This window comes from Papaver somniferum, chromosome 3, assembly GCF_003573695.1.
Source record: "Papaver somniferum cultivar HN1 chromosome 3, ASM357369v1, whole genome shotgun sequence".
Classification (NCBI taxonomy): Eukaryota; Viridiplantae; Streptophyta; class Magnoliopsida; order Ranunculales; family Papaveraceae; genus Papaver; species Papaver somniferum.
The window spans coordinates 52,428,745-52,454,416 of NC_039360.1; the positions used below are offsets into that span (position 1 = coordinate 52,428,745).

Sequence of the window (25,672 nt, forward strand, 5' to 3'; positions counted from 1 at the left end):
CATGTCTGTGTGATACTAGTGCGCTCGCTAGAGTCGATTCTCCTTTAACCTTTGGTTTTCTTCTCTAAAACCAGGTTAACGACTTAAAAGACTTCATTGGGATTGTGAAGCCAGACCGATACTACTTTTATCGTAGTTGTGTGATCTGATCTTGCATCTTCTATCGTACGAGTACAATCTTTAATTGGCTTGAGATCGTGAGAGTTCTCCGATAGGCAAGATAAAGAAGTCACAAACATCTTCGTCTCACTGTTTGTGATTCCTCGACAAACCACATGTGTAGTCAGGAAGGATTGTAGATAGGTGATTGATTAATCTAGGTTGTTCTTCGGGAATATAAGACCAGATTATCAATTGGTTCCTGTTCACCTTGATTTCATATCTTAAGATGGTACAAAACCTAGGGTTTATCTGTGGGAGACAGATTTATCCTTTGATAGACTTTTCTGTGTGAGACAGATTTGTTTATTATCAAGTCTGCGATTTTGGGTTGCAGCAACTCTTGGTTGTGGGTGAGATCAACTAAGGAAATCAAGTGCGCAGTATCCTGCTGGGATCAGAGGCGTAGGAGTACAACTGTACCTTGGATCTTTGGTAGACTGATTGTGGTTCAACTATAGTCCAGTCCGAAGTTACCTTGTAGTAGGCTAGTGTCTGTAGCGTCTTAATACAGTGTGTATTCAATCTGGACTAGGTTCCGGGGTTTTCTGCATTTGCGGTTTCCTCGTTAACAAACCTTCTGGTGTCTGTGTTATTTCTTTTCCGCATTATATTTTATATAATTGAAATAATACAGGTTTTGCGTTCGTGATCATCTATTGGAAATCCAACCTTTGGTTGTTGATTGATATTGATTGATCCTCGGACATTGGTCTTTGGTACCGTCCAAGTTATTCCTTGTATTTGATAAAGACTCGCTATTGATTTTAGCTTGAGTAAAAATCAAATCAAGAGAGAGATATTAACTCCTTGAGATACTTTATCTAGATTGAGTCTAACTGTCTAGTTGATTCTCTAGCAAAGTATTTCGGAGTTAGTCCATACAGATTGCTAACCGAAATATTGGGTGGTGTTGTTAGACCCCCGATTTTTCAGTTCTGATACTTTCACTCGTCAGAAGATGCAATTAACGTCCTATGATGAGGTTGCAGAGATCTGGGAGAAGGATTTGGGAGCTACTTCCACTAGTATTTCAGTCGATCCTCCGTCTTCTGTTGCTGATATGATGGCAATTGTCGATGGGAACCAATATGGTTTCCCTCAGTAGCGGATTCTTGAGGTAAATCATCGAAAATTCCCTCTGATCCGAATGATCTAGTGTTGTGGATATGTTCGTGCCTGACTTCTATAATTATTAATTCAGATGATGAGAAGCGAACACTGTAACCATACTTTGTACCAGTTCTTCAAGGCAATGACCCTTAAGTTGGAGGCAAAGCTTCGTCACAGAGAAGGTGAGTTGACCGCTACTGAGGTGCTCATCGCTGCTAAGGACAAGGAAATTTTGGATTTGAAGAAACGGATGAAAGGGAAAGAGCGACTTGGTGCTGACGAGAAGAAGCTTCGTATTGAGCTTGCACTTGTTCGTAGTGATTTGGAGAAGGCTCGTAGTGAGGCTTCGTCTTCCAAAGGTTCGTTTTCTTCCTTAGCACTCTTCTTCGTCTCTCCCTTTCGTCTTCTTAGTGTTCTGTCTGAGTATCCCGACCCTATCTTCAGAGGGTGATGTCAGAGAGTTAACATGGCTTCGAAGTGAGAGGACTCGTCAAGCTTCTCGAATTCAAGAATTAGTAACGAAGATTAAAGGTGAATCTGAGAAGTGGAACGCTCGAGCCGACGAGCATAACGAACTAGCAGCACGGCATCGAGAAAGGCGGGAGCAGATGGTCGATATGCAAAATAAATTTAACTCCGATCGTCGCTTATTTAACGGTGCTTTACTGTGGACTCGTGAGGCCCGTGAAATGTTTATTGTTTGGAAGCTAAGGTAGTAAACTTGGAAGAGGAGTTGCATCAAGCTCGATCCTCCCATGATCCTGAAGTCCACGGATATATACAACGACTTGTTCGGGAGAGAGATGATGCCAGAGCTGAGGCGTACGCCCTTAGTAATGCTTTGACCGTTTCTCGGGTCAAAGTTAAAATGAATAGGCTTACTAAGGGTATAGAAAAAATGAATAACGAAGTCGATCATCTTCGTCATTTAGACTCCATGAAACAGGTAAAGTTGGATGAGTGCCAGTTTGCTCTTACTACTCTTCGGTTGGATTATAAGAAATTTTTAGAGGAGTATGATTTTCTTGACGAAGCCCGGGACACTGTAGTTAATGAATATGAGATAGATTCGGCTAGAGTCGAAGGTATACATTTATTGGGTTCTGAGTGGTTCTGTGATTCTGTCCTTCTAACCCTTTTATGTTTTCTTTTTCAGAGCTCGAGGGACAGCTTAACCTTGCAAATGAGAAGCTTGAAAAGGCTCAATCTTCCCTAGTGTACCAGGAGGGTCAAACCAAGTATTTCGAAGGGTTGGCTGGGTCTAGGGACGTAGCGGAGAAAGAAGTAGCCCAGGAGGTGGCCCGCTTGACATCTTTGTTGTCGCAATCGGAGATCAAGGCTACCGTTATTACTCATAAGTCTCGTTGTCAGCTGGCCGAGGAGATTAAAAAGACTTTAACCAAAATCGAACAGAACCTTCTGACGGACTATAATATTGTTATGAAATATCCTCGTCGTCCTATGCCTGAGCCCTTGTCTTGCTCTTTAGGTCCTTCTTCAGGGGGAAGCGTTCCTTCGTCTCAACCGAAGAATCCTGCTGATCACGCCGAGCCTTCCGAGGGGAAGTAAACTTCCGTGTTTTTTATAGAAAGTTGATCTTTGTTGATTACTTGCCTTTGGGCCATTTTTTGTGTATCTTGTTTTACTTTTGTTTATCCCTTGCTTAATTTCCCGAGCTTGTAATCAACTTTTCTGGAATGGATCATCGTTTATTTGGATATGTACAACTCTGCTTTACCTGCATCCTTAATTTATTTAATTTTTAGGCAACGAGTAAGTAAATATTCAAAATTAAATAATAAAAAGTGTTTGACGGCAATAACGAAGGTATGCATCTTTGTTATTGACTTTGGACCTGTCACCCCGCAAGTTACCCTTGGCCAGAGGATCACCAAACGGTGGGGGTCGATGCAGCGTTCCCGGATATGTGATGCGTTATCAAAAATATCTACAGGCACCCATTCCGCTGAACCGATGCCTTGTTAATCGTTTGGGTATCTCTTTCTGCTGGAAGCCTTCCCCGTGGTCGTACACTTATAGACGTTGATAGGGGAGTACCGAGAGATTGTACATTGATACTTTCCCCAATAAAATTATTTTTGCAAAAACTTTTGTTCAATTGATGAGGTGAGGTCTGATATTCCTCGTCCAGAGATAGAAACAGTCGAGCGGATACACTGTCTTCTTCTTCTGGTACTCTTCACGCAGGTGCAGAACTGCGCTGCTTTACAGATGGATTGAGGTATTTGGCGTTCCATGGGTGTATGAGGACTTCTCCTTTTAGATTACGCAGGTAGTAAGATCCATTCCCGGCGATGTCATGTATTATAAACGGTCATCCCCATGATGATACTAACTTGCCCCACTTTTTCTCTCGCTGGTATTGTGGTATGGTTCTCAGCACATACTGTCCTTCTACAAAGTTCCTAAGCTTAAATTTTTTGTTGTATTCTCTGGCTAACCTTCGTTGGTAGTTTTCCATCCTTTATAATACTGTCTCCCTCCTTTCTTCTAGATCATCGAACCTTTCCAGCATCATATCCGCTGTGAGATTCTTCTCCCAGGCTTCGGTTATTGTGGTTGCCATGATGATTTTTGTCGGGATGACTGCTTCGGCTCCGTAAGTGAGGAGGAACGGTGATTCACCTGTGGCGGATCTTCGTGTTATTCGGTACGCCTATAGCACGTTGTGTAATTGTTCGCACCAACGTCCCTTGTGTTCGCCCAATTGTTTCTTGAGAATAAGACCAAGGGTCTTATTCGTAGCCTCTTCCTGGCCGTTACTCTGGGAGTAAATGGGGGTTGATTTGTTCTTCCTGATTTTGAAAGTATCGAAGAGCATATCTATGTTTTTCCCTTGCAATTGTTTTCCATTGTCAGAGACAATTTCTGCGGGGATGCAAAACCTGCAAATGATGTTCTGAAAGATGAATGTGAATACATCCACGTCTCGGATTCTAGCTAGGGCTTTGGCCTCCACCCACTTGCTGAAGTAGTCTGTGGCTACGATCAAGAATCGCCTTTTCCCTGACCCTTCGATCAGGGGGCCTACAATGTCTACGCCCCATTTTGAAAATGGCCAAGGACTGTCTACAGAATTCAGCTTTGTTCCAGGAGCATGAATATTCTTAGAAAACCGCTGGCATTCTTCGCATCTTCTGGGCCTCCTAGCGGCATCTCGGATCATCTGTGGCCAATAATATCCCTGCATTTTTGCCTTATCCGCCAGTGATCTCATTCCGCTATGGTTACCTGCGTCCCCATAATGGATATCCTTCACAATTCGATGTCCTTCATCTCTTGATAGGCATCGTAGTAGTGGTCCGAGGAAGGATTTCTTGTACAAGACTCCATCATGAAGATTGTATCTCCCCGCCTTTGATTGTATCTTTCTGGATTGCTTCAAGTCCACGGGTAGCATACCTTCTTCAAGGTAAAGGCGAATCTCGGTTCTTCAGTCTTCTTCGCTGCTGAAGTCCTCATCTTCGTTGGCCCTTGCTATAATGTCATCTTCGATGAAGTCCTCAGCAATATCCTCTCCCACATCGTCGTCACCAATGTCCTCCCCCACATCGTCTTCACGATTTGTAGTGAAGGACTTTTGCGGGGTGATCGAAGGTTCATATACTTTAGTTATTTTTATGGCCTTAACATTCTCATCTTTCAACATGGATGATATGTATGCCAAGGCGTCAGCATGCCTGAGATCTTTTCTGCACAGGTGTCGGAACTTGATGTTAGGTATTTGGGATGCGATAGTTTGGACCAGGGCCATGTACGCTGAAAGGGTCTCGTCGTAGACATTGTATTCTAGTCCTATTTGTCGTATGACTAGTTGTGAATCGCTTGTCAGGCGTATATCAGTTATTCCCATTTCTATTATTAAATGAAGGGCATATACCACAACTTTGTATTATATGATGTTGTTGGTATGCCCCTTGAATTCCAACCTCAGCGCGTGTACGATCCTGTCTTCAGTGGGGGTGGTGATTACGATGCCTATGCCCGCACCTTCCCTATTCCTTGATCCGTCAACGAAGACCTCCCACCGTCTTTGGCTTGTGGGGTCGAGAACATCAACTGGATCTTTTACGTCCTCTGCTTCTGGTATGCCCCTTACTTCCTCATCATTGTACAGGGGTAAATCTGCTAGAAAATCTGCCAGGACTTGCGATTTTCGGGAATGTTGGATCTCATGGATGATGTTAAACTGATCGAGATGAGTATTCCACTTTGCTATCCTTCCTACTTTCCCAACACTCTTGAGAACAACCTCCAATGGTGCTTTGCAAGGAACACGAATGTAGTGAGTCAAAAAATAGGTTCTTAGCTTTTGGGTTGCCCATACTAGTGCCAAGATGAGCTGCTCGATCTTTGTATAATTTCTTTCTGCCGTGTTGAGAGTCATGCTGACGTAATAAATGGGTTATTCTATCTTCGTGTTCGTCTTAACCAATACTGCGCTGACTGCGTCCTCCGTTGCTGCTATGTAGAGAGCCAATACCTCATCGGGATCAGGCTTTTGTAGGATCGAGATCGTGGCTAGATATTCTTTGATCTTCTGGAAAGCTTCTTCGCATTCTGCGGTACATTCAAACTTGCTTACCTTTTTGTGGATGTTGAAAAAATGTTTGCATTTTTCAGATGACCTGGCGATGAATCTACCCAGTGCCGCTAAGGATTCGTTGAGTTTTTGGACTTTTTTCAGGTTCTTCGGTGATGGCATCTCTACGATGGCCTGGATCTTGGCGGGATCTACTTCGATGCCTCTCTTCGTTACTAGGTATCCGAGGAACTTCCCTGAGGTGACGTCGAATGTGCATTTTTCCGGATTTACTTTCATGTTGTGCTTCCTCATTGCTTCAAAGATATACCTAAGGTCTTGATGGTGGTCCTTGCGCAGCTTACTTTTGACGATCATATCGTCAACATAGACTTCGAGGGTGTTCCCGATCCAAGGCTTGAAGATAACATCCACCATCCTCTGGTATGTTTCCCCTGCATTTCTAAGTCCAAAGGGCATCCTTGTGTAACAATAGAGGTCGTGCGGGGTGTAGAATGTTGTGTGTTGTTGATCTTCTTCTGCAAGGGATACTTGGTTGTAGCCAGAATATCCGTCCATGAATGATAGTTCTTCGTATCCTTCGACGGCTTCCACAAGTTGAACGATGCTTGGGAGCGGGTAACTGTCCTTCGAACATGCTTTGTTGAGGTTGGTGAAATCGATGCATATTCTCACTCCTCCGTTCTTTTTTGGCACTATGACCATGTTCGATATCCACGTTGGATATTTGACCTCCTTGATGAATCCTGCTTCTAACAATTTGCGGAGCTCCTTCTCAATTGCTTGGTGGTACTCTGGTGCCACCTTTCGTACTTTTTGCCTGAAGGGGGTGTGCCCGACTTTATACGAAGTTCGTGCTGAATTATCTTCGGATCAATCCCTGGCATGTCCCCTAACTTCCACGCGAAGATGTCCACGTATTCCATGAGTAACTTGATTAGAGCCATTTCTCTTTCTTTATCCATTAGAGTCCCTATTTTGATCATCTTCAGGCTCTCTTCGGTCCCTATATTGATCTCCTTCACGGGTTCCACAGATATGAATGTAGGCTTCAGTTCCCCAAGGAGAGGGATGTTCTTTAATTGCTATTTGGTAGGATCTCCATCCCCTTTACCTGTTGAGGCGCTTGCTTCGGTATTTAGAACGATGCTTTCCTTCGTCAGACTTTTTCCGAAAATTTCTTCGAGGTAAAGGTCAATTGCTTTTTCCTTGGTAGCCTCTTTGTTTCGATTTCTTCGGGATTCACGCTGCTCATCCTGTTCGTTATTGAGCTGATTTTGTATAGCCTGGAATTCCCGAGCGGTGACCTGATCTCCCTTTATTTCCATTATCCCTTCGGGTGTTGGAAATCTAAGGTACTGATGATAGGTCGCTGCTACTCCTTTGAGCTTGTGCACCCATCTTCGGCCAATGATGGCTTTGTAGGGGGAATGAGCATCCACTACGCTGAATCGAGTATCAACCTTCATTGGTCCTGCATCTACTTGTAAAACAATATCTCCTAGGGTCTTTGTTGGTGCCCCATTGAATCCGTAGATGGTGTAATAAGAATACATCAGTTTCTCTTCATTCAGCTCCATTCGCTTGAATGTGTCATAGAACAGAACATTAACCGAGCTCCCTCCATCGATGAGGATCTTCCTGATGTTGCATCCTGCTACTGGTAAAGTGGGGACCAAGAAATCGTTGTGATCTTCCATGTCTTCCTCTATGTCTTCATAATCGAAGGTCATAGGTGCGCTCATCCACCGCTCGTGTTCCTCTAATTCTACCCCATCGATTTTGTACAGCTCACAGTAATCCTCGAATTGCTTTCTTAGCCTTTTCCCTATCTGGGCAGTCAGCGATGGTCCAGTAGCTTCGGAACATGAGATGGTGTTGATGCTTCGGTTTCCTTCGGGTAGTTGGACTTGCTTGCTTCGCTTAGCCCTCTCTTCAATTTCTGCCTTATGTATGTATTGCTTGAGGTCACCACCGCCAATCAGTTTCTGGATCGTTATCTTGAGATTCTTGCATTTCTCTGTTTGGTGCCCGTTGAAGCAATGGTCTTCACAGTAATCCCTTGACTTCTCGGTCCTAGGGGCTGTTTTCCTTTGGACCATGGCCATTCCAGGTTTTCTCGGTCCTTGATTTCCCTTAGAATGCGGGTGTACTTGGTGTTCAGCTTCGTGAAAACTTGATCTTCGAATTTACGGTCGTCACGTCGACGGTCAGCTGAACCGCCCCTCTTCGATCCGCTGTCTTGTTCTACGGAATTAGTTCGATGAGATCTTTAAGTTTGGGGCCTAGGGTTCTCCCGGTGGATCTCTTCTAACCTGGCGTTCTTTTCAATGATTGCTCGAAGGTCTCCTTCTGTCGTAGGTACACTTCCATGAATCTCCACAAATAATGGGCTCATTCTATCCAATCCCCATTTGTAACAGTTGATGTTAACCACTGGATCTACGTTCCCTATGGCTTGACAAATCCTGTGCCATCTGTCGGTATACTCCCTGATTGTCTATTTGTAAACGATTGCTAGTGATAATAGCTTGTCCGTTCCTGCATTGACAACCTTATTGTACATGTAAGTTTCTAAGAATTTCTTAGCGAGCTGGTCGTAGGAGTTGATTGAGTTGGGTGGTAGGTTGTCAAACCAAGATAGTGCTGATCCCTTTAGACTTGAAGGGAAATACCTGTAGACGACTGTATCGTCTTGCTCCTATCGGGCCAAGATACGATTGTAGTAACGAAGATGTGTTGCGGGATCGCTGGACCCATCGTAACATTCGAATGCTGGAACATGGCACTTCTGAGGGATAAGTGTTTTGGCCAAGTGCGGGGTCAACGGCGTGGTGTTTGCTTCTCTCATCAACTCTTCTAGTCTTCCCCCTCCTTGTCTGGCTTTTAGTTGCTTGATCTCCGCCATCATTTCAGCACGAAGGTCCTCCATTGCCCGCTGGTGGTATTCTTGGATTGTAGATCGCCCTGATCTTCGGTTCTCACTATCAAAATAGTCTGAATCCTCTGGCACAAAGTCTGGGTCGGATGACCTATTTTCTCTGGTTGCTCCTCGATTTAATGGCTCGGGATTTGTTACGACAATCCTTCGGTCATGGTTCGGCTCTGGTGCTTTAGAATTTGCTTCATCGTGTTGATGTGCTGATCCAATGCTTTGGGAAATCTTGTCCTTGAGCTATTGATTTTATCGAGCTAATAATGCCACAACCTCTGTATATGTCTTTTGGCTCTTCTTTAATTCTTCGAGCTCTGCTATCAGCTGAGGGGAATGATTCGATCCTTGGTTTGGAGTTCCGATCCGCCCTTGCCCCCCAATATCCACAGTGTGATCTTCATCAACGATATGGATTAAAGGATGGGGCGGGTCAGAATTTGGCAAGAACAATTCCACCTGTGGAGGCAGCAACAATTCCACCTGTGGAGGCGTCGGTTGTGCAGCTGGCAGGGTCTAGTTCTGGTCGTTCGTTGTTGGCATCCCAAGGGCTGGCTGTTGCATCGTTGATTCTGCAAATCCTTCTCGTTGTTGGTGAGCACGGGAAGTTTCGGCTGCCTTTGCTGCTTCAGCTTTTGCCATCATAGCTTTGAGTGCCGTGATAGACGCATTTATGTGTCTAAATTGTCCTCATTGTTTCGTATTGTTAGTACTCGTTTTCGTCCTTATTATGGTGTTTTGTGTGTTTGTAGGTATTTTTTGGAAATAAATAATTTTGGAAAAATCGGCTAGAAAAATTATGCGGAGCATCCCCAAAGGACATTTGTTATTCGGACTCTCATTTTGGTTAAGGGGCAACCCAATTACTAAGGGGCATCTCAGTTGGGCATTTGCTATTTGCACTCCAGAGACGGATAGGGGGCAGTCTTCTTCAAAATTCAAATTTTGATTTTTGGCGGGAAAATTGTTCACAGTTCAGGAGATTTTCGATCGAAGAAATGAAGCAGTTATACGTCGATTCAATGGCTGAATTTTGGCATAGAGATGTGATATGGCATAGAGAACATGTTTTGGGCATCAGGTTTGATCAAATTTGGCTAGAATTCCTGGTTCGATTCACCAAACCAAAACAGAGCAACACGCACTGTAAGCAAGAATAATTGGAGTTAGAGCGTGCATGGGGGAGTTCTGATAGCTCAGGAAGAGTGCTGAGGCATGGAGAAGGAAATTTGGAGCGTGCAGGGAGAGAGTTGACGTGAAAATCTTCTAAAAATGGTAACTATTGTTTATTTTTCGACAGCGGGTTTAATGAGAATTATGTCGAGTTATGGCGAGATTAAACGCGCCTGTTGGGTATAAAAGGACCCCTTGGGTTTAGTAGAGAGGTTTTCGAGATTTTGGGGAGGTTTGGAGGCGAGCAGAGAGGCGCAGGAGGAGTTGCAGAGAAGTTACCTGCTGCTGCTGCCATTAACACGCCTGAAGAACACGAAGAACACACTTACCAGAACCGTCGTTTTCCAGCAGTCTTAAAACAGCAGCGACAGCGACAGTGGAAGCTAAGTATCGTTGTTTCTGTTACAGCAGTGGTGAAGTATCGTTGTTTTCTGGACGCCTTCTGTGGGTCGCAGATTCACTGTTTTAGTTCTTCTTTATCTTTTAATCAACTTTTTGAGCTATAAAAATGTATTTTGAGAACATGATTAATATGAGTAGCTAAACCCCAACATTGGGATGATGGAGGAAGCCGTTCTTTACGCATATGATAATTATATTAATTCTTTTTTGACTACTTGCACTTTTTATTGATCGATTTATGATTTTTCTTAATTGGTTGTGATATCGTATGATGATGTATGCTTGGTCGTAGTGCTTTTGATGCGTCATGCTAGTGATATACAATAAATATTCTAAAAATCTACCTTGGCAAGAATGAGATTCCTTATGATTTGAGATATAATTGTTTCGAATAAATATATGAATTGTGTGAATGATTAATGGTGGAATCCTGAGTCCTAGTGTCTCTTGATCCTGTGACAAAAATTTTGTATATATTTTTATTTTCTAAAAAAATTATCCTTCACAAGTCCGAGAGTTTGAACCTCATTACTACAACCCAGAAAAAAATCTTAATCATGCCGCGGCTGCTACAATGTTGGATCTAAGGGTGAGGTGATTTCTGTTGTATCTGGTTTCTAGTTTTGTGCCTTCGTATTTTCACCCTTTTGCTTGATGCGCGTCATAACTGGTATTGTCCTTGGTGTTTCTTTAGACGATGCCTTGGTTTTTCCCGCATCCTTTGTTTTTTCTATCTTCGATCTCTTTGCTCTGCATAGGTAAAACATCATCGAAAATCCAATATCCGAGTGGGTCTTGTTAGTAAGGTTAATTTAAATATGAAGGTCATAAGCATAACTCCACCAAAGGCTTTGGTGGGATCGGGAAAGGAGAAAACTATATTTGAAAGGGAAAATCCAATAATTATAAACATAGATCTATTCACAGATCTGAAAAAACATTTTAAGGGATGTGCAAATCGATCGGTTTTAAGTATGAGAATCGTGAAAATATTTAAGAAAAGTACCGATCTTTAAGTTTTAAGCATGGAATGTGTGCAACGTTGTAAGGAAAACATAGATCCCTAAGTTTCGAATTCGGGAAACATGAAAAACTCTAAAAAAATGCATAGATCCGTGAGTTTTAAGCTTGGAAAACAAGGATAACTTTTAAGGAAAGTAAAGATTCATAAGTCTTACTCAAATCCGGATACAATAAATGTTAAATCACTTGAAGAAAAACGTTTTCGAAGGATAATTTTGATTGTCAGCTTAATCCGAACACTATTATTTGAAGAATAGCACGGGAAGCCAAAAATGGGTAAAATCACAGGATAAGATTAAAAAATTTACCGGGACAGAGTCCCTCTTTCTAGCGCCAGATTGTGAACACAGAAATAAAGATGGTATCCAAGTGTTCACAAGCAATGTTCGTATTCACTCATGCACGTATAAAGGAGAGTAAATCATAAGTAAAACTACATTAATACGGTGACTCATCGACTCAGAGCCTTCGGGCTCGTCCTTGTCTAGTCAGGGGGGAGTAATTAAGCTATTCATGTGTTCGAGAAGTATAGCAAATCAAAGCGTAATAAATAAGACAGAGAAAAAAGTGTTGAATGTAAATGAGACGATGATTTACGTGGTTCAGCACTAAGGCCTACATCCACGGGGGTTTGTGTTTCACTATGTATTCAGAAGTTACAAAGGTAGTCAAATGACTCTGTGTGAATAACGAAGCTAAGGGGGAGATAAAGCTCATACTTACTCTTCCTATTTCTCTCTCCTAATATCTTCTCTATCTCACTAAAAACCGGTCGAACCCTTCTCTCTTAGTGGAGAGGGGTATTTATAGGGATAGAACATGGGGTCCACTATCTGGGACAACTGTAACCTTATCTTCTTGTTCTCTGTGCTGATCCCGCTGGTATCTTCGCTCTAAACTGATGCCTCCAGCGGTCTCGTGAGGTAACGATGGGTCACCTCTTTCTCCTCGACAGGTTAGTTGACACGTACTCTATGTTTAGAGTGTTTAATGCGGGTGGTTGGGCCGCCTGCATGCGCCAGACAGATGCCTGGTGCCGCTGTCACATCCCCGTCAGTGAGACCAATCCTCACCATTGATCTCGTATCTTCCTCGAGATGGAATAAATCAGATCTCAGGGTATTCTTCAGTACTTCGCAATGACTCGTTCTTTCAGTGCCCCTTGATTCTTAGCCATCGGATGAATTCGCCGATGATCACATATAGATGACAAACGCTTTTTGGGTGTTGAGACGTGGCATCATGCCTTGATGTCACAAGCCGCGTTCCCTCCACGTGTAAATCTTCTGACACGTGGCGAGTGTTGAATTAGGTGTATATAATAGGTGTTCTGCATTTTTACCTTAAAGATCATCACTTAAGAGAAAGAAACCACAAAGAGAAAGAAACCACAAAAGCAAATAAAACGATATCTACTAAGAGAAAGAAACCACAAAAGCACATAAAACGATATCTACAAATTAGAAACTCACGCAAACAATGTGGTTGATTTAGCAACACTAACACAGGAAGAGGAGACGGATCAGACCCCTGACACTGTAACTATGTAATAAGCACCATTAGATCATCTGATCATGGCCTCTGGCTATCTTAGCTAGATATTTGGTAGTGGAAGTGGTCTGTAAGAAAACAAAAAGACTATTACTACTGCGCAGAAAATCATAGATAAAACCGAGAAGATTGGTATTAGTTTGCATGTGTATAACAAAATACGTATACATAAGAATAATATACATATATATTCCGAGTATAACAATGATACACATGCCAAAATACGTATATTGCATACACATATATTCAGAGCCAGAGGAAGATTTTCCCTAATGCTGGCACCCTTGGAATGGCCAAGGAAAGTGGGATCAACAAAGTATTTCTAAAAGTATAAATTAAAAAGAGTAATTTATTTTTTCTCAATCCATCTTTCTTTCTAGGGCGCAGAGATCAAACATATGTACTACACAAACCTAAACAGACGAAATAAAAATAAAAATGAAAGTTAAAATCTTGTGTTGTTAGTTACCTTTTTCCCCAGCGGAAGCAGCAAACAAAAACAAAAACAAAAACCAGCCGCGTATGATGAGAAAATCAAAAGAGAACATAATAAAAAATATCAAAACCGAAAACAGTGATAGTCATTGTCTGCAATCTGCATAACTAAGAGAAAAAAATAGCATCAAAAATAATCTGGTGTTGATATTACGTTGTTGGCATGATTCCATGCTCAGTGGCGGAACTAGACTTTGGTTATGGGGAGGATTTAACTCTTTTCTTAGACTGGCTTAAAGATAAAATTTACAAACATATGGCCCAACTTAAAAAGGGCTATGAAAAAATGTCTTTTTGTCTTGTTGGGCTGGCTTAAGCAAGCCCTAGTCCAAGGGTAGTTCCGTCCCTGTCCATGCTCAACTGAGTACACTATTCAGTTTTTAATATCGGTCCGCGGGTTATAACTCCAAAGGGGTTATAACCCATCACAAAAAACCCATCCAAACAAAAGTGATACAAAAACCTCAAATATCATAAACTGTCTAAACTACCCTTCCAGTATTTAAATCACTCCAACAAAAACAAAAATCAACCCCACTTTTAAATATACTATCACCACCACCAACAACAAACCACCAGCAACAGCGCCACCGCCGACCACCACCGCCGTCAACCACCACCGCGGCCGCTGCCGTCAACCGCCGCCGCCGCCACCACTGCCGCCAACTACCATTGCACCACCACCGCCGACCACTGCCGCCAACCACCACCGCCACCGCCGACCACCGCCGCCGACCACCACCGCCGACCACCACCACCGCCAACCACCACCGCCGACCACCGCCGCCAACCACCACCGTCGATCACCTCCGCCACCACCACCGTCGACCACCTCCGTCGTCGCCCACCACCGCCGTCGCCACCTCTGACCACCATCGACGTCGCCGCCTCCGATTACCGCAGTCGTCTCCGACTACCACCGCCACCGATACTGAGCAATTGCATCACCACCGCTACCAGTCAGCACCACCGCCAACACCCGCCGCACCGCCATCAGCACCACGACCGCCCACCACCACCCAAAAAATTAGATGAAACCAATTTTGATTTCATCATAAATATGATGAAACCGATTTTGGTTTCATCATAAATACGATGAAACCGATTTTGGTTTCATCTTGGTTTCGTGAGAATTCACCTGCAAGAAGAATTATAAGAGGTATTATACATGTTCATGGATATAAATACATCATTGAAATACGATGAAACCGATTTTGGTTTCATCATAAATAAGATGAAACCATAATTGGTTTCATCACACTAAAAGCTACCATTTCAGTTCCTGCAACTTCATTTTCTCTCGGCAATAGCGGCATCTCCCTTCAGTTCAGGTGCAAATGTGCACTATTGCTCCATATCCTCTTCAATCCATTGCCACCAACAAACCAACTTCTCTGTCTTCTAGGTGCAACATCCGCAAATGCAATCTTCCATTCTCTTCAGCACGAACTCATCAGCACCATCAGTTCTTACCTGCAACACCTTCATTACATTGCAGAGTCTTGCTGCGTTACAGCAGCTCGGTAACAACAATACTGCTTCCTTGATGCTCAGACACCAGCAAAAATTCCACCAGTATCATATTAGCTTCCCTGCCTTGCTCTTTTGTTTACAATTCCAACATCACACGACCTTGTTTTCTTCTTTCATGGCTCAGTCTTGTACTCAAAATCTCAATTGCAAGCAACCCCAACACATCACCATATTTATCTAGTTATCATGACCACAACCACCTGTAACACGGCTAGCTCAGTCACCACCAATGCTGCAACTGCACAATCCTGCACTTGAGCTAACACCACCTGCACCAGTCACTGCACATGCATCTACTTCTTTGTTGATCCTTCCGTTAATCAGCTGAACCCAAATCAAACCATCCATCTTGCATCTCATCTCAGAGAGATCTTAACTCTTCCCATGTCCAGCTCTTTCACTGAATTTCACTAATCTGTAGCGGAAACTCTCGTTTCTCCTTATACTCTGTCCTGAACAGTATGCGACAAAACCCCAATCACAGACTAATGCTGTAACTGCCATTATCACTGCTTACAGCATAAGCTTCTCTGCAAATTCATCTCGACTTCTTGCACATTCTCTACAACAACAGCATATCACCAGCTTCATTCCTTCTTTGCATTGCAGCAACGCCAACTCATTCAGCTGACCTGCAATCACTGCCATCACCTGAACCTCTTTCCTGTAACCTGCATTGCACTTTTGCTGCAACAACAGCAGCACTGCCTCTCATACTTTCTTGTAACTTCTGATGCACTTCTTTACTGCCTTCTCCAGCAAATTCTGTCCTTCCTAGGCTTCCGAGATCATCCTAAAACCACTTCCTGCAACCCTTTCATTTAAGCAACAACAACTGCTCCTATCATACTCCATTTCCTTCCATCTGCGAGTTGGTATTGAACACCACAGACCCAATCAACCACATCAGCAACCTGAACCCTTTGAGTCAAACACACAGCATATCAACAGAATAAACAACCAACACCCCATAGATCAACAGATTTCCCATAACTGGTGGATCCAAGCAAAAGTTCAGGAGGCCGATACCATAAAGTAACAGATCGACTAGTTAATGGTTGAATGTGCCCGACACTAACAAAATTTGCCAGGCCAAAATCAGCTATCTTTAGAGCTCCATCATCACTAACAAGAAGGTTGGATCCCTTGATTTCTCTGTGCATTATACCTCTTGAATGACAGTGTTCAAGGCCAGATAGTAGTTGATGCATATAACATTTAACCTACACAACATGAACAAATCAAACCCTTTAACATTGGTAATTCCCGAATACTAGAACACACATCCAGAGTTCCATATATACGAACCTGTGATTCACTGAACTTGATGTCAGGACAAGATGATAAACCAGCAATATCATGTTCCGTGTACTCGAAAACAATATATACACTAGTTGACAGTCTAGAAGTAATTAGTCCCTCCAGTTTGCGGAGAATCATTATTTCCCGCGACATAAATCTCACACTTTCTGGCTCAAAGTTATCGAACCAAACTTTCTTTAAGGCAAGCATCCTCCCAGTTGCAAGCTCTCGTGCTCAGAAAACACTGTTGTATGTACCTTGTCCAATCTAAAGATACAGTCAGAAAATTGCAGTATTCACATAATTGCAACACATGAACAAATACAAAAATACCTTGTCGACGTACTAATCCACTTCAACATTTCGATGTATAACGACACAAATTAGACCAGAAATGAGCAATTCAAGAACAATAAAAAATCGTAGCAAAATAACAAAAGAAGAAGAAAAAACCCTTACCTTTTCCAATTTCTCTAAACTTTCAGCACGAAGAGGAATCCAACCATGAATAGCTTCACGAGCAACAATACTAAGCCAAGAAGGCCAACCAGCAACAACTTGTTCACCAAACCCAACAGGTCTTCTGAGATTAACATCACCAATTTCTTGTTTGATTCTGCTCTTATCGACAGACCCAATTCCCTTCTTGTTCTTCGTTTGGAGATTCAAATCAAAACCCTGATTTCATCAATTTCTTCTTCATCTCTGAGATTAACAGCAACAGGTCTTCTTAAACAGTACCAAACCCAACTCTCCATCTGTCTTTATCTGTATTCTTGAATCAAATGCAGCCACAGCTCAGCATCAGAACATAAACCCTAATTTCTTCATTGTTTCTCGATCTCAATAAATCTAGCAAATTTTTTTTGCTGATTCTTCCTCTCTACGCTCTATGAACATCATCTCAAATCTTATTTCCTTCTCAATTTCTCAATCAGCGTCTCGATCTGGTCTCTCGGATTTAACAGCAGTGGCTGCTGCTTTCTCTTTCTTTTCTCAGTTTTAGGGAAATGAATGAACTAATGATTGAGAGAAAACGTCTCTCGAATTCTTCATCTCTTGAATCAGCACCGTTCTTCTCGTGGAGATCCATTGTTGCTGCTGGTGATGAAGGTGGTGGGAGAAGGAGACGGAAGAAAGAAGAAATCAGAGAAGAAGAAGAAGCAAAGATAAAAGGGTACATTTGGGTTTTTTTTAAATAAAAAAAGTTAAATTTGCTCATTATCATTTGACTTTGGGTTTTTGTCCCAGTTTTATTTGAAACGGTTTTTATTTGGTAGAAATAATATGACCGCTTATCACTAGTTTGTTCACCTAGGGGTTTTGTCACTAGTTTTGTTTTAATATTCCGCAAAAAATATTAACAGAATGAGTTATCCCTTGATATTGCTTGACGCCAGCAAGGACAGCAGGGGCGGAGGCACATGGAAGGGTGGGTGTGCACTTTCCCACCCTTGGTTGCCAAACTCCACCACTGGGTCTTAATTTCTCCAAGACCAAAATCGATTTTAGAAAGTTTTGCCCCCCCTTAAAAAATAGCTATGCACCCCCTTAGAAAGCTCGCTTATATTAAAGTTACACAAACAGAGAGAGATCAGGATTCCTAAATCTAGCTACCGAGAAAACTTTGGAAAACAGCCATGAAAGACATGAGAAGACATCAAATCACCGGAGAAGTGCAAGGGATTTAGACCAAATCGCTGTTAATTATTGCCAGTGTTAATAGTTGAGAAGTATTTAAGAGAATTTCATCACCAGCCACCAGGTAGGGTTTTTTTGCTTCCTTCTTCTCAAAATTTAATCTTCATATTGTATTGAGAAACAAAATTGTCAAGATATGTTTGTAGTGGGTAAATTTATTGAATTTGTTTTCGTTTACTACTTTAAAGTTGCATATAATCAGGATATTAGGATTTAGATTCCCTAATTTTGTCTTCTTAATTTCAATTTTATCATGAATTTTTTAAAACTAACTTAGGGTTCATGTTAAAATTTGGGGGTTTTATTATACATCATGTTCTATTGATAATTAAGGATTTGGGTGTTCATTATTTCCTCTTAATTGATATTCTATCAAGAAAATTTGATTCAATTTAATAACTAATTGATGTGTGTGAGTGTGATCAAGGGGTTTAATATCTCAACTGTTTTCAGGTATGGATAAGTTTGTGACCAAAACTAAGAGACAGAGAAAAACAGATGTTCTAGAATTGCTTCAGTTTCAAGTATTCTAAGTTCACAAGTACCTCCTCCATCTTCTAATACTGATGGTCCACAAGTAGTACTTTTCATCCCTGCTCCTACTCTGCCACAGCAAGCAACTTCTAGTACTGTCCAGGATGAGTTCTCGGTATGGAATCTTCAATCAGACCCTGCAATGAGAAAGACAATATCAAGTTATCATCCTAACGATCAAGACAAAGTACGAAGAGCTTACATGAAGATGGGTCCTTGCCAACCTAAGAATTTTCCATTTCCACAGAAGCTAATGGGAAAAAAGAACAGAAGATTCAATGAAGCTTGTTTTTTAAAACATGAAAGTTGGTTAGAGTATAGCATATCTAAAGATGCTGTGTTTTGCTTGCCGTGTTACCTTTTTAGAAATTATGTTACGGGTAAAGGTAGCTCTGATGCTTTTGTGAATGCAGGTTTCTCAAATTGGAAGCCGCAAGTTGAAAAATTAGATAAGCATGTAGGATGTCAGAACAGTGCACACAATGATGCATATATGAAAAGTCGCGAGTTACTGCAGGAAACACATCATATTGAGGCTATCTATCGTCGTCAAAAAGAACAAGAGAGTTTGAGTTACATGATTCGTTTGACAGCTTCAATTTGTGTTACTCGGTTTCTTTTATTGCAAGGATTAGCTTTTCGTGGCCATGATGAATCCGATGCTTCACATAATCAAGGTAACTTTCTTGAACTTCTTCAATACACAGCTGAACATAATGATAGTATCAAGAGTGAGGTTATGAAAAATGCTCCTGGTAACAACAAATTAACTTCACCGGACATCCAAAAGGAAATAATGAGTGCAGCTGCAATGGAAACTATGGATGCGATTCGTGATGATATTGGAGATGCTTTCTTCGCTGTTATGATTGACGAATCTCGTGATGTATCAGTGAGAGAACAAATGGCAGTTGTTATACGTTATGTCAACAAGAAAGGATGTGTTATTGAAAGGTTTATTGGTATAATTCATGTTCTTGAAACGACATCAATTTCATTGAAGACTTCAGTGGATGCATTTGTTTTCCAAGTACGGTTTAGATATAATGAGATTGAGGGGACAATGTATGATGGTGCTAGTAATATGCAAGGTTCGACTAACGGATTGAAAGCACTCATATTAAGAGAAAACCCATCAGCATATGTTATTCATTGTTTCTCGTATCAACTTCAGCTGGCACTTATGCATGTTGCTCAAAATCATACAGAAGTTGCATTGTTCTTTACTATAGTTAGTAGAGTTGTTACTATTGTTTATGCGTCATGCAAACGTAGAGATGTTCTTCGAGAAAAAGAACTTGGTAGAGTGGTAGAACTTGTTGGAAAAGGTGAACGTTTAAGTGGTTCAGGATTGAATCAAGAAGCTGGCCTCAAACGACCTTCTGACACGCGTTGGGGTACACATTACAATACATTGTTGAGTTTAATTTTGATGTTTCCATCCGTATTAGATATGTTAGAGATTGTCAGTCGAGAAGGTTCTAGTGAAGCGAGGGGAGAAGCATACGCTTATCAGATCTTGATGCCTACATTTGATTTTGTCTTTACCTTGTTTTTGGTAAGAACTTTATTGGGAATCACTAACGAATTGTAGCAAGCTTTGCAAAGAAAGGATCAAGATATTGTGAATGCTATGAACTTGGTGAAGATATCTAAATACCAACTACAGAGAATGAGAGACGGTGGATGGGATGCACTTCTTAGTGAGGTTTCCATGTTTTGTGCTAAAAATAATATTATAGTTCCTGATATGATGTCTACATATGTACCACTAGGAAGAGGACGGCGTAATTTACAGGAAGTGACAAATCTACATCATTATCAAGTTAGTTATTTCCATGAAGTCATTGATATGCAAATTGATGCGCTTAATGATCGATTTGATGAAGTGAACACCGAGCTGCTTCTTTGTATGTCGCATTTGAATCCAAGCGACAAGTTTTCAGCTTTTGACAAAGGTGCGTTAATCCGTCTTGCTAAACTATATCCAACTGATTTTTCTCAAATGGATATCATGATTCTCGACCGACAACTAGATACCTTTCTTGCTGATGTTCTTTCTAGTAATGATTTTTCTGAATTATGTGGTATTAGTGCGCTTGCCCAGAAAATGGTTGAAACAAAAAGAAATATAATGTACCCTCTAGTGTACTTGTTGATTACATTATCTTTGATATTGCCTGTTGCTACCGCTACTGTTGAGCGAGTTTTTCAGCAATGCATATAGTGAAGAATCGTTTGTGAAACAGTATTGGGAATGAGTGGTTGAACAATTGTTTACTAACCTACATTGAGCGGGAACTTTTTCGCAAGATCAGCACAGACAGGATTAGACAGCGATTTCAAGAAATGGCAACACGTCGCGGACATTGTTGAATATGAAAGCAGTTTGGTTTTTTTGGTAAAGTATACAAAGTTTTTTTGGGTATAAAATTAGAGAACAATACATGATCGAAGAATGAATTAACTAACATATCTCTAGTATCGTATATTTTGTTGCTACAAAACACTGCCAAGTGTTGTAATACAATCTTTCATGTGTAATGAAAATTTTTTTTGGGGTTATTTATTTTTGTTTCGTGGAGTACTTTTTCTTCGCCCACCCTGTTTCAAAATCCTGGCTCCGTCCCTGAAGGACAGCTGCAACCGTCAAAACAATCATCGACAATACCTAGGAAACAATTAATGAAAGAAAATAATAAGAAAGAACCATAAATTCGCAAGAAATGGAAAAGTAAAAAACCAACGAAACAGTAAAACAGAAGCAAAATACAGAACATCCCATACACAGTAAGCTATAGAGAAGAAATGCAATCGTACAAACGTTCACAGGATTCCCATAATGAAACAGTGCACATGTTTGCCACCGACCTGTCACTGAAGTTACGTTCTTTGTCAAAATGGATTATGGAGATCCCATTTTGGTGTAAGCTCAACTTGCATCGTAACATCATCTGATGTTAATATCAGTTACATCTCACTGCTCTTATGACCCATATAAAATGGTGTTGTTTTTACTGCAATTACCAATAACCAATAAACTGTGTAAGCTAAAGCATAGAAAACTGCAGATTAGGTCCTCCAAATGAGGGGAACTACGTACCTTGTATATAGAATGAGATTTTTGGAGTATAAAAAAAATGCAAAAATCCGATCTCTGCCGTTAAACACAGTTCACAAAAAAATCTAAATCTTTCTTGGATATATATTTTACCTTGTGATTGAGAAGTAAAAAAATAATGATTTTTGAAAACCCCAATTATACATGCTGATGCCGGAAAAATCTCGCTTATAAAATCCCAAAAATTTGAATTAATAAACATACGAACGTCTAGGAGAAATTAGAAGAAACTTTAAAATCAAAATAAAACAAAGAAAAGGAGCAAACACTAATGTCTTTCTGTCATTATACGCACCAACACCAATAACAGATGTTGTTTCAATCGATACTAGTTTCGATTATTTCTGCAAAACAAAACAATAGGCGTGATCGGACATCGCAAGAAAAAGAAAAATCAGTAAAATTCTATGAAAGAGAAGCCACAGGGAAAACACAGGATTTGGCTTTTGCTCCGGTGATTTATATAGAGCTTTTAAATCCAAAAATAAGAGACTTCTCTTTTGGAAATTATATTAATCAACATATAAAGTTTCTATACTTTCTAATATATTTTTGGCACGCGTTTACGATATTTTTTTTTTACCTTTTTCTTTTCTAAAATATCTTTTATTTCAATCGATATTTTTTTTTTCTAATTTTGGCAATCACTATATTTTAAAATCTCGAAATAGTAAAAAAATCCTCAAACTCATAAAATAATACCATAAGATTGATAAATCTCTAAGTTATATCCTCATATTGCCGCAATTAATGGTTGTAGCTATTTTTGCACATAAAATATCTAAACCATTTTTTTTTATCTAAACCAGTTTATTTTTAATTATGGGAAAAAAAAAAACTAAGAAAAGTAACAGTTGACCAGGATGATTATTCTGATTAGAATTACAACATTCGTGGTTTTGGTTTTTCATGCTCGTTTTGTATTAGCTTCTTCTAGATCATAATTTTTGCTCTCAATTATTTTTCCAAAATACTAACAAAAATTTTAACTGATGTGCAACACTAACAAAGATATACGTCAAAGATATTCATCATCGGATCAAAAGGTTAGTAGCCAAGATATTGCTAGTTAGTTTTTTTCCGTTCAGCGAACTTGTCAAAAAGGACCATAATTCTCGAGTTTTTTTTTTTTTCAATTTATCAATTTTGGAGTTTAATTGATAGTTTGGGGTTGTAATTAGTTTTTTTTTTATAAGACTGTAAATGGACACTGGACATTGGACATTTAATGGTATTTATTTATTATGCGATGATCATTTGATTTATTGCGGGATCTATGCATAATTCGTTTATTATCACGATGAATTCGTGGATTTTGTTATTTAATTTGTTGATTGTCATGATGAAATAGTGTTTTCTGTAATTAACTTATCCATTAATATATTTTTGGCATGTTATGAGATTTTTAAAATCTAACTATTTTAGTTTAGAAGAATATTTAAGATTTAACTATTTTATTATTGGAATAAAAAAATATTCTCCTTGAATTTTAGTGGCCTAAATTTAATAACTTTACAAAATAAAAAATATGGTGGGGTCAGAATCAACCAGAAGCGAGAATTAACGTGGAACTCCGGTAAATGAGAACGCCTTAAAGAAACTCTGTTATTACATAGAGAACTCCTTTCAAATTTTCCTTATTACATAGAGAACTCCTTAAAGAAACTTTACTGTGTGCATAAACGACCCAATGACGATAAGCACCAGTGAGTTAACTAATCAACGGAGGGATGTTCGTGTCTGTTCTTCTTCGCAAAAAAAACAAAGGAAACCGGTGTCTGTTCTTCTTCGTTTCTGTAAATACAAATAATTTCCAGCTTTTTACTTTAAAGATATGGCTAATTATTTTACCTACTAAAAATTTGGTAGTTCATAAGGATTAAAAAGATGAGTTAGATGACATCACAAAACGCCACATACTTAATTATGGTGTTGCTAGATAAAAAATGCGTTAGAACAAAAAATCCCCTTACATATATAGAAAAAAGTCAAAGACTAGATATGAAGCTGAACTCCACTCGAAAATGGGATTGTGACATTTGAGCAATTTGTTTAGCTAATGACTTACGACAAAGTTGACCGGCCGTAAATCTAAATTAAAATTATGAATATCATTTTGCACACAACAATCTGTTGGTCATTTGCAAAATAAAAATAAAATAAATGCGTTCCAGGAGGTCCCAAGTTCGAGTCCCCAATGGCGTTATATTACAGGAATTAACATGGAATGTAGTGTTAGTTTGTCCTCTTTGTGACACAATCTCAGCCCCCTCCCACCGTTTCGATTCCCTTGGCTAGGTTACCCATGAGGCTCGCTGGTAGGTTAGCACAACAACCTGTTCAATTAATGTAATAGTATGTGGTTGGAGCTTAGCTTATTAGGCTTCCAACTAGTTTCATGTAATAATATCCATCCAATAATATTTATCTTGATTCCGTAATAAATAAATAAATAAATATGGTGTAAAGTTTAAAATATCTTTGGCACTAACATGACCAGTCCTCTTCACAGGGTTTTTCACGTCATGCGATATAATGCCCGGGCGGCTGGTCCCATCATAGGGTGCCGAACCCATCATCCACTGTCTATCCACTGTCCAAAATGGCAAACTATATCTACCTAATTAATTCAGTTTTATGGCCAATGTCCATGTACCAGAAGGAGGTGCGAAGTGCAAAACTAGAAAGCACCTTGGCATAAAGAATCAGATCGTGATACAAAACAATACTAGGGGACATGACAATCCAACAGCATGGCGATCGGAGCCTTCTGCTTCGAAATCAAGATCTTGTTGTTTCCCCTCTCGTGATCTAGTCATGAATTCGGAACTTGAAGTTTCTCTTCACCTCATCGATATTGTTTGTCCACATATGTACTTTTTTCAAATGGATTTTTATTCTTGATTGAATTGTTAATGAAATTCATTTGTCCATATTAACCAGCAAAGTCATATAACTTAAAGATTAATTAAGTCGTTCTTACAGTCTTTCAGAATAAGTTGAGAGCATGAGGGGAGACTTGACATGCACGGTACGTAGTTGACAGATAACAAGCAAGAGAAGGGCGAGAAGCTGTGCTCTCTTGACATGATATTGATCAGATCGAGATCAACCAATTAATGAACCCCGTGAATTATGCCATGCATTAGCATAAAATTGCTTAACGTGTAAAGTTTATATTAGCATTAATGTTGGTTATGTCGCTGCTTTGTGCATTGCGAGTAGTCAACAATGGATGATGCTATTACTGAGTAAACTAACGTGTGCGGTTCAATAGTCTATTGTTATAGGTTCAACGAACTTTGCCGTCCATTTTAGTCGTTAATCTGTAATAAATAAGATCCACCTGACATATGGATGGTCACGAGCTCTCTAGGTGTTTCGTTTAGTTCTTCACAGACTTCACTAGCTAGCTAGCTAGCTAGATTCATGGTAGATTTTCGTTTCTGGATATTTTTACAGTGTAGGAGACACATACTTGGTTGACATTTAAGAACTGCAATTACTTCAATTTAACGTGTGTGTCGAGTCTTTCAATCAATGAGCAATCGACATATACACATCTTTTAGACGCAACAAATCCAGACACAAGATAGAAAGAAGGTCCACGGACCTTCAGATTTATAAGCTACCTAGTAGCCTAGTACTGGTGGAAGGCCCTTGGAGTTGGAACCTTTACTGGTTATGGTTGAATTATGGTACAATTATTTGATAAATACGCATGCAGCAGTGCTTCATGTTTATTTATACATGTGTGACAAGTTCTTGTTTAGGCATATCTGCACCTTTCACGCATCTATTATTTTGTCGATCCAGATTAATGAAGCTTGACACAATAACAAAATGAAATTTGTGTATTGTGCAAATTTGGGTTGAGTCGCACTCATGGCACTTGTGAGGTCAATGACTCAATGATGCACTTGTGCTCAGTAACATCATGATCTTAATTATACAGACATACAGTTTTTGTATTTCTTTTCCGTAGAAACACCCACTAGTTTTGTGGTATCGTACATATTCATTCAGAGATTATGGAGTGGAGTGAGTGCACGTTTGAGGTCAATAATGC

At 40.2% G+C, this 25,672-nt stretch overlaps 2 protein-coding genes, 1 long non-coding RNA gene and 1 pseudogene across 3 annotated transcripts; 1 reads left to right on the top strand and 3 right to left on the bottom strand.

Annotated features, from left to right (window-relative positions):
• Nucleotides 1–6,921: 6,921 nt before the first annotated feature.
• On the bottom strand, nucleotides 6,922–7,944 carry LOC113359443. Its single transcript, XM_026603076.1, has one exon. The coding sequence runs from the start codon at nucleotides 7,942–7,944 to the stop codon at nucleotides 6,922–6,924; it is 1,023 nt and encodes a 340-aa protein (XP_026458861.1).
• Nucleotides 7,945–15,342: 7,398 nt separating this feature from the next.
• On the bottom strand, nucleotides 15,343–18,502 carry LOC113359444 (annotated as a pseudogene).
• LOC113356151 (zinc finger MYM-type protein 1-like) lies at nucleotides 17,838–21,047 on the top strand. Its single transcript, XM_026599184.1, has 2 exons — nucleotides 17,838–18,012; nucleotides 18,402–21,047. The coding sequence occupies exon 2, from the start codon at nucleotides 18,625–18,627 to the stop codon at nucleotides 20,074–20,076; it is 1,452 nt and encodes a 483-aa protein (XP_026454969.1). The 5' UTR covers nucleotides 17,838–18,012; nucleotides 18,402–18,624; the 3' UTR covers nucleotides 20,077–21,047.
• Nucleotides 20,942–22,067, bottom strand: LOC113356152. Its single transcript, XR_003362879.1, has 3 exons — nucleotides 21,586–22,067; nucleotides 21,354–21,499; nucleotides 20,942–21,153 (listed from the first exon to the last, which is right to left on the bottom strand). It is a non-coding gene; the product is annotated as an uncharacterized LOC113356152 (long non-coding RNA).
• Between the last annotated feature and the right edge of the window lie 3,605 nt (nucleotides 22,068–25,672).